Here is a 15,582-nt window from a genome sequence, read left to right on the forward strand (position 1 = left end):
TCTTTCAAATTTTCTATAGATATAGGACTAGAATACATTAGAATTAGACCTTAAAAATGTATATGTTTTAAACAAGTGAGAAATGTGGGTAAGAGAAAATGGAAAATGAATGTTCAGGAATAAGATTCGTAACTACACAAAACAGAGGCCATAATGTAGAGGCCGGTCACAAATACTGGCTCTACACTTGCTCATGATTCTATGAAACAACCAACCCGGAGTTCCACAGCAAGTCACATGAGGGAGCTGGATATGGCTGACTCAGGAGCTAATGGCCTTTGCTTGCCACCAGTATTTCCCCAGTGAATGAATCCTGTAAGATGTTGGTATTTCACAGAAAACAAGTGAAAGGGGGTGTTCTGTGAATAAATAAGTTAGGAAATGATGACTCTCTATTCATATCTTTGTGACTCACAAGGTACATTAACCAGGGGAGGGTTTTGAGAATAATGGAGTAAAGAAATATGCATAAACTGGTTTAACCAAGTGTTTCTCAAACATATCTGCATGCAGAACTCTTTTTTGGCTGCTAAACACTGTTTGGGAAATTCCCACACCACACTGCTTATATACACCAACCTTAAGAGCCTAAGCAGAGATACCACTAGAGCAAAAACACAACAGAGAGCCAAACGTTAATTTGGATACTTAGTCAACGTAATGGTAGCTAAGTGGGCCTGAACTGACACAGATCATTTAATGAAGTATGTTCTATTTTGGGTTTGGAGCCCAATCCTTCTGTGTGGTGGAAAACAGCCAACAGGGGCTTTGTCCCTAGGCACAACTGAAAGACAATCCAGTAACAGCAGTGAATTCATCCCTCAGCTCCAAATACCCATACCCTGCTTCGTTTCTCCACCTAGCCCTAAAGTAGCCAATAGCATCTCTGAAAGGTACCTCGGTTTGGCGTTAGAAGTCAAATAGCACATCACAGGACCAGCTAACTTTACCCTTGGTGTTAGCCCTCTGTTCCCCCCTTCTCAGAAAGAGAGCCTAGATGTGCAGGCTCAGGCTGTTTAGTGGGGCAGGACCAGTAGAGTCAGAGGACAGTTCCAGGCAGGGGTCTTCCTCATTCATTTCTCCTAGAAGGACAGTTTTTTATTCAAGACCCTACCTCCCAGGGATGACAGCAAGTGGAAGGAGATGGGGAGAAGTGAGCAAGGATGAAGTCAAATCTAATCTCAGACCCATGCTCAGAAGAATCTAGTTCATGTTCATTATCGAACACATTTTCAATTCTATTCACTTGTCTTCTCACTTGTTCCGTATTTGTATCTTGAGTCATAGTCAGGCTTCAGGGATGTATACAGACAAAAAATATTTTGTATATGGACATGTCATAATTAATAACCAGGGAATAGCAAGTTTTCTATTTTTATACGAAATCAGCCAAAATAATTTTGGGAACTCAAACAGCTCCAGTGGTAAATAATGTGAAAGGAGGTGTTTTGCTACTAATTGGCGAGAAGCAAAAGCTATGATGAGATTATAAACAGTGCTTTATTTATTTTTATCTGCTCCTCCACCCAAATTCTCCCCAAAGAAGTTGCAATTTCCTTTCTCAAACAAAGCATCGCCAATGCCAACAGACAGAATAGAAAGGAGGGCATACAAAGAAAGGCTTCGCCTATCCAAATAACAAACATACTTGTAAAAACTGTTACTGAAATACAAAGTCAGAGTATAATAGTTTTCTTAGATTATGAAGCTAATTGATTTTTTTTAATGGACCATTTACTTGTTCCTTGACCCTGAAAGATTTTTATTCTAGGCCTCCTGTATATTGTAAATTCATTATGACCAACCTAGTTCCCAGAAGTATTGCATCATTAGAGGTACAGAGACGGAGATTAAAAGCAAAACTGCAAGTGAACTGTGCCTTAGGCAAATTAATAATACAAGTGAAACCATTATATAAAAATCATTGTTTGGCTGCAAAAACTTGACTATGCATTTTAACAAGTATCTTGGAAAATGTTGATAGAATTCTGCATTGAAACACAGTGATCACCTTAAACTGCAAGAAAAGGATATTGCAAATATGGATAAGGTACTGGATTAATGAAGCTATCCGCTATGGTTGGCAACAACATAGGGGAAAAATATAATGTTACTACCGCTCAGATTTTTCTCTAGCTAAGTCACATTATTTGCCTGTGGATAAATCTGAGTACATATGTTCAGCTGCTATACACTCTTTCCTACACTCTCTTAGGATATAAGTTTATAGTACTGAGCAATTAAATGCCATATTGTATGGACTAAGGAATATTGTGTGTCCAGGCCTGACAACAGTGAGCTTATTAATAAGCTTGAGGATCGGGGAGCCTAGGTAGCTCACTGGGTTAAGCCTCTGCCTTCGGCTCGGGTCATGGTCTCAGGGTCCTGGGTTCAAGCCCCACATTGGGGAGCCTGCTTCCCCTTCTCTCTCTGCCTACTTGTGATCTCTCTGTCAAATAAATAAATATTTTATTTATTTATTTTTTAATTTTAATAATATTTATATTATTCATTACAATTTATTATAATAAATAATTTAATAATATTATAATTATTATTTTATTATTATTATTTATTTTTAAAAAAATAAGCTTGAGGGTCTCAAAATTGCTGAGGATTAGAAAGGGTCCCAGAAAGCAAGAAAATGGAAGGATTTAAAAAATAAATAAATAAAAACTGGGGAAGAACCAAAAGAATAAATCCAGTCTTGCATCACAAATTAAAAGTCCCTATTTTTCCCAGTTACGTATTTAGTACTCTGAAAAGCTATGCATAGAAAATCAGAGTAACTATCCTAGCCTAAAGCCTCGGACATGGGAGAAAGATGAGTAGAAAAATACACAAACAGTAATCTCTTCTAAAGAAAACCATGGTAGAATATTATTTTCAGTTCTTTCATTAAACTCGAAAGTGCCCCGACTCTAGAATTGTTAGCAAGAATCTGGAGATGTAGACACTGGGCTCTAATCTTATTTATGGACAATACTTAATCTTTTAGCCTCACTCAAGGCACCCTCATTTCCCGGATGATTCCAAGTACAACAGGTATAGATAGTGTCTCTTGCTATAGGGGTCTGAAACCACAAAGAGGAGTTGGCTGTGAGCCTGTGAGTAACAGAAGTTCAAGGCAAGGCGGTGGTTTGCTCATCTCCTGGGAATTACAGCAGGAGAAACTCTAATCACTTATAGAAATGAGTTTCAATTATCTGTCTAAAGTAACTTTTCATGCATTTCACTGGTCTTTGGGTTCTTACCACAGAATGACTCAACAATAGATAACAATCTTTCTGGAAGAGATGCAATCAAATTCAAGTGATAATTTCATAAAATATGATAGGGAAATAAAAAGAGAAAAAAAAAGAAACAAATGTCAGGTTTGAGAGGAAAACAACATAGCAAGAAAGCCTTCTTGAGTCTTATTATAAATCAAAATATTTTAAAAGAGATATAAAAATTCAGTTTTATTGCCAGAGAAATAGTCTTAAAAATTATCACAAAATACTATATATTCATAAATGAATGAAATGGTATTGTAACTATTTCCTTATGATTTTAAGAGTGATCATAAATTCAGTCTTAATGTTTATTTAATTCATCTAATATGCCCTACTCTCTTCTAGGCAAAGATCTTAACTCAACCATTAACATTCACTTTAATGCCTCATATAAATACACGTTTTTTCCTTGAATCTTCCTTTACATTGTATCTATCCCACAACCATCAGTGTTCAGACTGACACAGAAAAACTAAAAACCCATTGAGTATAGATTCTTCATATTCAAGAAAAAAAGAAAGAAAGAAAGAAAAAAGAGCAGAAAGGACAAAAAACTCTATCTGGTGAGATTTAATCAAATGACTGAAGTCTACCTCTCCTGCTCCTGCTTCATTCGTATCCTCTCATCTTCTGACGTAAGGGAGTCCTGTATTTTTATTTTACCCGTTTTCTCAATCTTGTCATCTTTTCGATGTTTGCCAAACCTGTTGATAACAAAAAATTCTAACTTGTCAATATATACAAAATGAGTTTTCATTCTTTTGTGACAAAGACATATCTACTCAATGAAATGCGACCTTCCTCAAAATGAGGGTCAAAAATTCTGTAATTCTCCAGTTTTTGCCCAATATGAATATTTTCAATCAGATTACTGGATTCATTTTTAATGAGAACTTTCCAGAGACAACCCTTTTGAAAATGGCCTCAATCCCCCCTTTCTCCTTTGGAGAAACAAAAATAAAAAACAACTCTGCAGTTCATCCCTACTGAACGGAATTAAATACTTTAAATGCTAGAGGCCAAAAATCTGCATTAGAACGGGTTGCTCTTATGACTAAAGAATGGTAATCCGCAATCATCTACTTAATAATCTCTCCATAAACAACTATTCTTATTTTCACAGTCAGGTTTATTGGAAACATTCATCATAGTTTAAAAACTGACAAACAAGGTCATGTTTGCAAGGTTTAAAGTGCAAAGGATAATTTACACTGCTACAATGCTTTGAGCTTATTAAATTGAAAGCTTTAAAGCATTCTTCTCAAATGCTATTCTGAAATCTGATGGAAAGCAATTGCTGAATATGGCATCTTTGCCTTTGAAATCTGTATCTGATCAAAAACAAACATGATTCAAAACCGGTCCACACAAACTTTCACAGATGGCCACGGAGCTGGAGGCTCTCTGCGAAAACACTAATACTCCATGCTGGCATCATCCGAAATATCTCTGGAGCCTAGATTTGCTGTCAATTCTTGGTCCTGTTCTGCTGCTTTCCTCTAACAGAGACCATGTTGCCTGGAATGCATGCGTTACATACCCTCAAATAATACTCCTTTTAGTGATTTTGTCACCAGATATTTAAAAAAAAACCTTTTATAGACAGTTACTCAACTAAGCATTCATGAGTATATAAAATACATCGAATATTTCTTTCAGAGGACAAAGTAGAAATCTAGTTTATGATGAACAATTAATCACATTGAAAAGAAGAGTTAAATAAATAAATAAATAAATAAACAGTGGTCCAAAACTGATATTAAAGAGAAAAAGATATTTTAATTAATGGCTTGGTTGGTAGCATAGGTCTTTCTTCTATTAACACAAATCTGATTTCAAATAATGGTTTATACATGAAGTGTCCATGGGAATATCTTACACGTTTACTAAAGGAACACTGTTTACAAAGGGGTTTAGAAATAAGGGAGTACATTCTTAAAATGTTAAAATAGAAAAAAGTTAAAATAACTACCATCACTCATCCTTCAAAAGTTACGTGTATTATTAGACAGTATTCAAAACTGTCTATAAAATTAACTTCTATAAAGCAAATCTACCCTTAAATTGTAACGGTATTTAGAAACTGGAAAATCACTGCAACTGCAGAAAGGGAAAATGAAAAAGAGGGAAAAAAACTCCCTAAGAAGTTAGGCCCAGAATCTGACCACTTCCCACAAGGGATAAAATATGCACTACGTTTTTAAAACAAACACAAAGCATTAAAAACAAAAACTTTCTCTTGCCTTTATTTTTGTCAATATATCAATAATGCCTAAGAGTTAGTCATAATGACTGACTTTATGGAATGAATTAATAAACAAATGAAAAAGCGAACATAAAAAACTGATACATCACAGTAGGAGCCAACATCTAAAACATAATGTTCATTCATTTGACAAAAATTTATTAAGCATCTACAGGGGGTTCAGGAAAGAGGACAGAACTGGACAAATTAAGCTGAGCATCATCAGCATGTAGATGGTATTTAAAGCCCCCATGAATTCCCATCCTGAAAATTCTGCAACACTGAGGCATCTGGAAATAGAAAACGTATTAAATTCCAACTTCAAGAAAAGTGTAAGTTCAAATCTTTACATGATATTTACTTAGATGAGGGCTTTCTAAAGGTAAATCATTTTAACCATTTAGTTTTCCAGTGCATAAATATCCCTCCAATGATACAAGGCTGCAAATTTGTTTTGTTTTGCTTTTAAAGGCCTGGGCTGGTTCACATTGTAAATTACATACATTCAAACCTGTATCATATTTATGAAGCACTACACCATGACACAAGATACATAGTTGACGCTTAAACAACATGGATCCACTTATACCCAGGTTTGTGGTTTTTTGTTTTTTGGTTTTTTTGATAAATATAGTACAGTACTGTAAATGTATTTTCTCCTCAAGTTTTTCTTAACATTCTCTTTTCTCTAGCTTACTTTATTCTAAGAATACGATATATATAACACATACATAAAATCTGTGTTAGTCAACTAGTTATATTATCAGTAAGGTCAACAGTTGGTTATTAGTACTTAAATTTATTTGGAGTCCAATGTTACCCATGAATTTTCAAAAGCACATAGGATCGGCACCCCAATCCCTGTATTTTAAGGGTCAATTGTATCTCTATCTGTACCAAAAGGTACAGTTTAATCTTACAAGAAGATCATGTACAACATTCCTTTGAGTTAATAATATGAGGGAAAACTGAGAGTGGTTGACTTTGCCATGTTTTAAAACAGTTAAGATATTCTTGGTCCCAAACCTAACATAGACTTATTTTTGTTTTTGTTTTTTTAAAGATTTCATTTATTTATTTGACAGATAGAGATCACAAGTACACAGAGAGACAGGCAGAGAGAGAGGAGGAAGCAGGCTCCCTGCTGAGCAGAGAGCCCGATGTGGGGCTCGATCCCAGGATCCTGGGATCATGACCTGAGCCAAAGGCAGAAGCTGTAGCCCACTGAGCCACCCAGGCACCCCCTAACATAGAGTTTTAATCAGCTATGTTAGATCTTTTTTTTAATGATCTCAGCCTGAAAGCTGAAAAGGTTTCTGTTTTAGATCTCAATCTATTAACTTTCAAGTTTCATCTTAAATACACATGATTAAAAAGAATAAAAAAGAGTGAATCCTGATTCAGATTTAATAAGTGAATTTTTTTCCTCATTTATTTGATATTAAAAATATTAGTGTCCTAGGCCAGCCCTGAATAAAATATACTATTTTATTATATGTAAATTTATTATCAAACTGTTACAGTATACTTTCCTTTTGACATTATAAATTCAAGATTGATATATTAAAAAGCAAAGAAAGCACAGATAAAATGTTTCTAGGTTAGCATTTGGACATTTCCCTTAATGCCTGCCTTAGTTAATAAATTATGTGATTTCTTTAAGACATACTATAAAAGCACAGCATATTACTTTATAATTGGGTAAAAATGAATCCCTTAGTGTAATTTTTTGACAGAATAAAATAAAGACAATAGGTGAAAAAAATATATACCAACTGTTCTAGAGTGTAAAAAGAACAAGAGCGTAGCTATGCCCTCATTTATTCTCATTGACAATATATTGTAGTGTTCTCTTACAGTGTTTAATTTTTCCTGCAAAGAGGCGGGACAGGATGTCCATGAAAACTTTCAGTTACACATGTATTTTCAAAGTCAGTTTCACAGCTAAAATCGGTGATCAGTCTATGAAGACAATCATTTAATACCAAGCAGCTTAAAACTTGGAAAATACCAACTACATTTATTTTATTATCTTTTAAAAGCCATGGATGAATTTCAAATGGGTCATGTTCCAAAGAAGAGCAAGGCTGAAAAAATCATGCACTAATAATGGTAGGTCCAAACCCATTTCCAGCAAAGGATCAGTTTTGGAACAGCCTTCTGACTAACCTTCCCCCTACCCCCAACATGTTCAAACAGAAAACTCCACCATCCAATGGGTGTGACGCTAGACTAGAAAGCAGTCATGGACCCTACCACTCCAGGAAGAATTTGCTAGTCATATCTTAGGATAAATTAACATAAGGAAATGACCTTTGAAAAACACAAATATGGGGGTGGTGGGGTGATGCAGTCAGTTAAGTGTCAGACTCTTGATTTCAGCTCAGGTCCATGATCTCAGGGTCCTGGGGTGCAGCCCAGACACAGACCCTGCGCTCAGCATGGCATCTGCTTGAGATTCTCTCTCCCCTCCCCCTGTCCCCTCCCCTGCTCATGCTCTCTCTCTCTCTCTTTCTCTCTCTCAAGAAAGACAAAAACAACAATAACAGCAACAACAAAAACAAAACACAAAAGCATGGAGACAAAAAGAAAAATAGGAAGCTTGAGAAGAAGTTGATAGAGAAAAATTTCAGAGGTACTGCTACCTGAAGAAGGTGCTGTGGAAAAAATGCCAAGCCACCGAAGACTCCTTCACAATAAGATACAGCCTGATGAGCCCTGTCTTACCAGAGTAGAATTGATTCTAACATTTCTTAAACATATGGCTTTCTTCATAAGGAATACAGTAATGTTTTCATTCAGCTAAAGTAATCTTCAAGTAATCTGCTAAATGGGTTTCACTATGACACGTTACAAATGAGATCACTGCTGTCTGCCAGATCGGCCATATTTATTACTATAGTAAAGAACAATGGGCAAAACCATGCACTTGTTGATGAAAGGGGAAAGAGGAAAAAAAAAAAAAGAATAACAAAGGACTACAACAAAATTCTGTTGTTTTCTATAGAAAGAACTGTCATTAAAAATTTACTGGTAAGAGTTTCATGCTATTGAGCCATCATTTCAGCTTTTAGTAAATTAACCTAATTCTCTCTACAGTATAAATAACAGTGAAATATCTTACTATTATATTGCTACTAAATTCTTCAGAAAAAATTATGCTGAGTGATAGAACACACAGCATCCTGCTATAAATAAAATAAAATAAAAATATAATTGGATTTGTAATAAATGGAACTTCCTAGTATTGTATTTGAAAATGTGATTTAGTAGAAGTCTTAAAAATCTTCTGCCATACTTAAAAATAGATGAACAGAACACCCAGCACCAATTATCTTGCGAGCTTTGAGGAATAATTTTTGAAGTAAGATTTTCTTCAATAAAGAAAATCACTGAAATGTCACTTAGAAGGCTGGTATTTCTCATTGCCAATCACCAAGGTCTTTATTTCTAAGGAGGGTTTGCTATAATATTTGCCTTACTTTTTACCCTAACCAATGTGTAGGTTAAGTGATAACGCTTGCCTGGGGGAGAGAACTGAAATGGCTCAAATACAAATTTCGTGTCAGTGACTAGAAGCCCTGTCCTCCCCCAACACCAACTTCTCCACTGGAGCGGCCACCATGCACTTAACTCAATACCCCATGCTGTCTTTTGGCCCTCATCTTTATATATTTGCACCATCACATGGTTTAATCACTTCCTTTCTCTGGGAACTCATTATCTCTTTCTGGAATCTTCCCGGTGTCTCTCATAGATACAGTTAGTTTAGCCACTGTGCTAACCTGTCCTCGTCCACTGTCTGCTGTGATAATGCTGCCCTTTGCCCTAAAGATCCTTGAGATCCAGCAGTACAATGAGCTGGAATCAAGACTCTACAGCAAAACTGAAAACCCTGTCCTGTGCTATTCTGATGTTCTATCAAATTCTCTGAAATGCCTCAGGAACACTCTGTTCACCCAAATCAAAGCAAAACCATGAGCTTGTAATACTATTTCTCTATTTTCCTTTTGTGTCATACTTTTTCCTAAATGGTTTTGATCCAAGTTTCTCTAGAAAATCTTTTCAGTTGATTCTGGTTCAATCTTTTTCCACATTCTTGCTGTCAGCAATGCTCTCAATTCATCACTATGGTCTCTAACACAATTATGAACTTTTTTTTTTAAAGATTTTTATTTATTTGTCAGAGAGAGACAGTGCAAGCTGGAGGAACAGCCGGCAGAGGGAGGAGCAGACTCCCCACTGAGCAAGGAGCAAGATATGGGACTCAAACCCAGGACCCTGGGATCATGACCTGAGCCGAAGGTAGATGCTTAACCGACTGAGCCACCCAGCCATCCCTATTGAACTTATTTTTGTCTTAAAGCCTTAAACTGTTCTAAATTTTAGTTGGAAAAAAAAACCTAGCTATATATCTTTATAGAATATTCTACTGCACTCTTACCCATATGCACAGAAGGTATATGTGCACATTTCTGAAAATCAGAGTCTAAAGATTGGTCACGCATTCAATGTCCATATTTGACAAACAAAGAAACTGAGGCTCAAGAAGTATGCAGAGCTGCCCAACGTCACACTGCAAACTAAGAACAGAGTTCAGGTCACCTCATATGTAGTTTAAGAGATCTCAGTGATTCTAAACTTGGATACTCCTAGAGAAATTGAAATTCCCAGACCTATGAAGTTCACTTCGTGTAAATCCTAAGTGAGACATATAATTGAACACCTGTTGGATGCTCTTTTGATTATTTAATTACATTTAAGTAGAATTTATTGAATTTTTATTATGTACTTTATCTCATTGATTTCCACAACCAGCCTGTGAGGTGGGTGTTACCATCATCCTCCTCTTTAGGGGGAACCTCAAGGGGATTTAATAATTTCACAGGCCATAGAGCAAGTAGCAAACCCGGACATTAGACTCTTTTTACCCAAGATGGGCCCAAGACTCTTTTCACCACACCCAGCCTCAAAAGCTTGAGGAACCAAGAAAAAAACAAACTTGAGGAACCAAAGACAGTCTAACACTTATTCTTTTATGCTCAGAGCAGCTGTTAAACCATCTTTGTGGAAATAAATGAGATAAATCTTGCATTTCCTACAGCAGTGAGGTCCAAAAGGACATTGTTCCCAAATGGAACTTGTCTGTGAAGACCATGAATCTGGATGCAAGGTTAAGAACTGATCCTCAACATTGGGAAGGATCTTAAAAACGACCCACATACCCATTGCTAGGACACTGCCAATATTTCTAAATACAATGATACTCCACAAGTCAAAATTGTCTGTATTGACATATGCAAATACTGCCAGGCAACAGTAGAAGCGTGTCAAACTGTCCAAACCCAATCCAAGGGTAAAACAGCAAGAATTCAACGAGTGCATTTATCTTTTATAATAACACACTCATAGTTTCTGGCTAGCCCTCCCCCCATCTCTTCTTCTTCTTCTTCTTCTTTTTTTTTTTTTTTTTTATGGCTCAGCCTCCATTTTATAAATAAGATAAAAAACAAGTCACTTCTAACATGTCCTTCCCATACAGGATCTCACATATTTTAGTGACATTTTAAGAACTCGCTACCATGATCGTGCACTGATTTGCTCAGCAGTAGATTGTGGCAATGCTGGGTGAATCAGGGAAGAGAAGGCTGATTATGAAAAGCAGAAAGCTTCTATTTAGGCAAAAAAAAAAAAAAAAAAAAAAAAAAACTGGTAAAAAAAAAAAAAAAAAAAAAAAAAAAAAAAACCTGGTAATCAACAATGATGAGAACGGAGGCTTAGAAAGGGTACATGACAACTTGATAGTGCTTTTATAAAATGGGATGCCGTTTTAACTTGGCGGAGTTTAGCAGGGGTTCTCTTTAGAAGGAAATTCACAAACTTGAGAACCATTATTTGATTGTGTACAGTTTTCATCAGTGCTAGTCTGATTAGATTTAATAAACTAAATTTGGGATGCTTGATATCCAGAAAAGAAAAAAGAACTTTTTTTTTTTTTAAAGAAAATATAGCTTCTATTTAACCAAGCTAGAACAGCCTTTAGACATGTAGTATATGAACCCTTAATGGACAACACACCCTTTTCAGGACGCCCATTAAGTGTCCTTATAAGTGCGCTCTTCCCTTGGCATAGCCTGTGTTATCTAATCAAGGATGAACTGAGATGCCTAGTAACCCAGCACTTCAGGAGTCCTGGAAGGATATGTATGGAACAAGGAAATATTAAAACAACAGTAAAGAAATTGAACCTGGCACATATCAATATTAATTTTACAAACATCACTGTAAATCCCAAATATCTTAAAAACAACACCAAACCCAAACACACACACACACACACACACACACACACACACACATACCCACAGGATCTAGATAGAAAGACTTAAGAAAAAAAAAAAACAAAAACAAGCAGACACAGTAATCCTCCAAAACACAAGATAAATACATAAATAACTCTGAAATAATATTTATAATTTGTACTAAGAGCCATTCAAGGAAAATGACAGAAGATGAGTGGAAGTATATCTTAATTATGATGTTAAAGCCTTTCAGGCATCAGCTAGTTCATGGACTACATGACATTTTCAGTAGCAAATAAATTCCCTTTGTAAAATGGGGTCAATTAGTAATTACTATTCCATACAAGATTTTTATAAGGCTTGATACACCTTATTTTTTTTTCAACATATACCCACACAGGTAATCAAACCACACAAACCCCTAACACCCATAACACCAAACATGCAGATGCAAATAATATGAAAAGTATATTTTTTGTTTCCCCTTTAACTACACTGACTTTATATTAAATGATGTGTATATATATAATATAAAATATATATTTATATATAAATATGTGTATATTTATATATATTATTAAATATAAATATATAATATAAAATATAATATTTATTTATATATAAAATACACACACACACCTAAACATAATAAAAACAACACATAATTCTGTTTTGTTTTTTTTATAAATGCTTAATTTGGCATTGAAATCAGTCATGTCCACTTCTAATGATTCTGAGAATGCCTTTCACACAACTACTTCTCTGGATCCTTTCTTTACTACTATACTCCTAATTCTTGCACTGTTCCTTTTAATGCATTATTGTTTCATAATACAATACTCCAAATTGCAAATTACATTTGGCTCAAGAAGTGATTATGAAAAATACTATCACTGCTGCCTTTGCTCGAATAACTCGGATAATAATGAGAGATTGATTGAGCTCTGAGCAGCCCAAGTGATGAGAAGGGTCAATTTGAACATTTCTATTAAGCTTCTTTTGTTAAATCCAACACTTTGCCAGGTCAGAGGCAAATAATCATACCCTACATCTGGTTACCATGGTTTTCCTTTTCTTAAAGCATCAGAACAATTTAGCAAGTGGTACTGCCCCAAAGGCAGTCCCTATAAGAAATGCTAATGAGACCTAAGTCAAGAAACACATCTATTCAAAAGGGCACTTGAGAAACATAAAAAATAAAAGGTAGAAAGATAGGTTACCCTACACCTTTTTTCCTATTAGGACAAAGAATCGGAAGTATTTAGCACCAGAGATAATCCTAATAATTTCCATTGTCATCTGCCTGATACCCAAATTGACGACCAGGTTATAAATGCTTCTGTGGCAATGCAAACACATGTACCCTTTAGGAATATCTTTTTTGAGCTGGAAATATTCACCCTCCATTAAATACGTACTGCAAGTTGAAGTCCAAGTTTTAACTACTGATAGGAGATATTTAGTTATAGATACAGCGGAAACCCTCTCAAATATGTTCTGTACTGTGTTTACAGAGCAAGGAAGTGACAAAGAAAATATGATCATTGATGACGGGAGGATGGGAAGGGGAGAGACCTTTTGTATAGCTCCTGGAAATTTTGAAAGATTAAAACTTCCCCAAAGATCTCATTATCTGTAAAGTTAAGGTGTCAGTCAGCACTTTTTTCTGTTGATGAGAAGAAACAATTTCTGTTGATTCACATTTCTTAGAGAACACTCTCTACAGAGTAAATTAAGAGGTACCGACTTTCATTTTTTATCTTTTGCATATTCAGATTTAATAGTAGGGAGCTGACACGTTTGAGAAGGTCCAACAAAGGGTTCTTTGGGGCGTGAGCTGGAGGCTACTGGCTGTCCCCACCTCCCTGAGTCACACCATCCGCTCAAGGAACAAAGGCCTTATGGTCCCACATCTGGGTCAAGTCGGAGTTCCTGCAGCACGCCTCGGTCCTGGTGAGTTTCACACACACAGATGAGGGCCGGCTGACGGGGAGAATGGCCATGGCCGTTTTCTAGAAAAGCTCCACTCCTCTTCCACACTGTGATTCACTCCACCCAGACGCACAGGACCGCCTCAGAGTTATGACTCAACTGTGGCTCAGGGCACAGCTGCCAGGGAGGGTCTGAAGTCCGGATGGCTCGGGGTCTCGAGCGACAAGGCCTCCGAGTAGGGAGACGTGTTTACTGTCTCATGTCCAATCAGCACAGCCCCCGTGGAACAGGGAACATGAGATGTGACAAACGGCAAACCACCACATTTTTCCTTATTTGACAAAATAGTTCAACAAGCGTTTAAATATAGAACTTGTTGATTTGCACACTGGCCTGGAATTCCTCTCCGCCCAGCAGATTTCCATCTCCCCAGCAGGGTCTCATCTGCCCGGCCTGCTGTGTGGTCTGCGGCCCCACCAGCTCCGCGGCAGGCGTGGGCCAAAAAAGCAGAGCTCGGCGAGAGTGCGCCCTGTTTGTCCAAGAAACCGTCCTGGAACCAGAGCCAAGCCCACGGGTCTCAGTTTAAATTCTCAAGTCTCCCCAGTGACGGCTGCTTTGACGGGAGATCATTATGCTGCTTTTCCTTGGCTGAAGTTGAAGCTGTCAGGCCGAAACGAGTGTGTACAATCAGGGGGTATTAGCCAACGTCACTTTATGGGGATAGTTTGTAATGTAAATAGACTTCTACCCCAAATGATCGAGATAACCCTTACATCCTTTTTAGCAAAGGCACTCAGGACACCTATCTAGAAACTAAGAAACTAATGCAGAAAGAAATAATCTAAGGGACAAAAGGCCATGAGAAAAGAACTTAAATAACACGAGCTGACAGATGTACAGCACCTTACAATTCCAAAAAGCTTTCCATCCATATTCTTTCATTTAGTTCTTAGAAGACACGAGAGGGAGACGTGTAGACGGGAGCCCGAGGTGGCTGGGTGAGGCAGCAGGGGCGGTGGGGCCGGGCTGGGAAGACAGAGCTTCAAATCCACACCCCGATTCTTTCTACCACAGAATCCTCGTCTCCCCTTAGACTGACCTCAGCCTCTCTGAATGCCTCTTAGGTTCCTTGTGTTATTTTATATGTACTGGTCACTCATGAAGTAAAATCTTTATTTAGGACACTGAGATCATATTAAATATAAACTTTAAGGAAGATCACTACGTAAGCACCTTTGAGGGTGAAACACCAGATAGACTGCAACATACTTGAGCATTTCCAGTGTAATGCTAATTCTTAAACACCCACCAACATGCACGGTGTAGGGTTCCCCCCCACAGAATAACTGAAGTGAGCTGCTCAAGGGGGATCCAAGGACAACCTGACGTAAGACACAGAAGCATTTGGGTAGCTTGTCTGAAAATCAACAACGCAAGGACATGTCACATAGAGGCTGGGGCTGGGCAGGGGCAATGTTTTTCCAGCCTTGGCATTCTTGAAATTTTGACCCAGAGACAATCCTGGGCAGTAGACTGCATGGGGTGGGGGAGGGGGCTCTCTCATGCATCATGGGATGTTCAGCAGCATCCGTGGCCTCTAACTGTACCTACCGCTAGCACTCCTCCCCGTGGATGACAACCAAGGAGTCATTAGACACTGCCAGAAGCCCTGAGGGTAAAACCCTGGGGCCTGAGGACCACTGGGCCAGGGTTTCAGATAAACAACAAAGCTCAATGTGGTATCTTTATTATTTACAAAGAATAAGAAGAGAACTCCTAGTATAGTAAAAGGTAAATCCTCACCCCCAAGTGCCCCAATTATAGGCCT

The 15,582-nt window shown here is 37.3% G+C and overlaps 1 protein-coding gene across 14 annotated transcripts in view; it reads right to left on the bottom strand.

Moving 5' to 3' along the window:
• Positions 1–15,582, bottom strand: part of PARD3 (par-3 family cell polarity regulator) — a 653,831-nt gene that overhangs the window by 166,788 nt on the left and 471,461 nt on the right. For 11 of the 14 annotated variants that reach the window (XM_059404389.1, XM_059404386.1, XM_059404384.1 and 8 more), the window contains one exon: positions 3,869–3,979. The exons of the other annotated variants lie outside the window; for them this stretch is intronic. In XM_059404389.1, coding sequence (XP_059260372.1) covers positions 3,869–3,979 — 111 coding nt within the window. The remainder of the gene's footprint in view (positions 1–3,868; positions 3,980–15,582) is intronic. 14 annotated transcript variants of the gene reach the window in all.

Source organism: Mustela nigripes, chromosome 6 (genome assembly GCF_022355385.1).
Source record: "Mustela nigripes isolate SB6536 chromosome 6, MUSNIG.SB6536, whole genome shotgun sequence".
Taxonomy (NCBI): Eukaryota; Metazoa; Chordata; class Mammalia; order Carnivora; family Mustelidae; genus Mustela; species Mustela nigripes.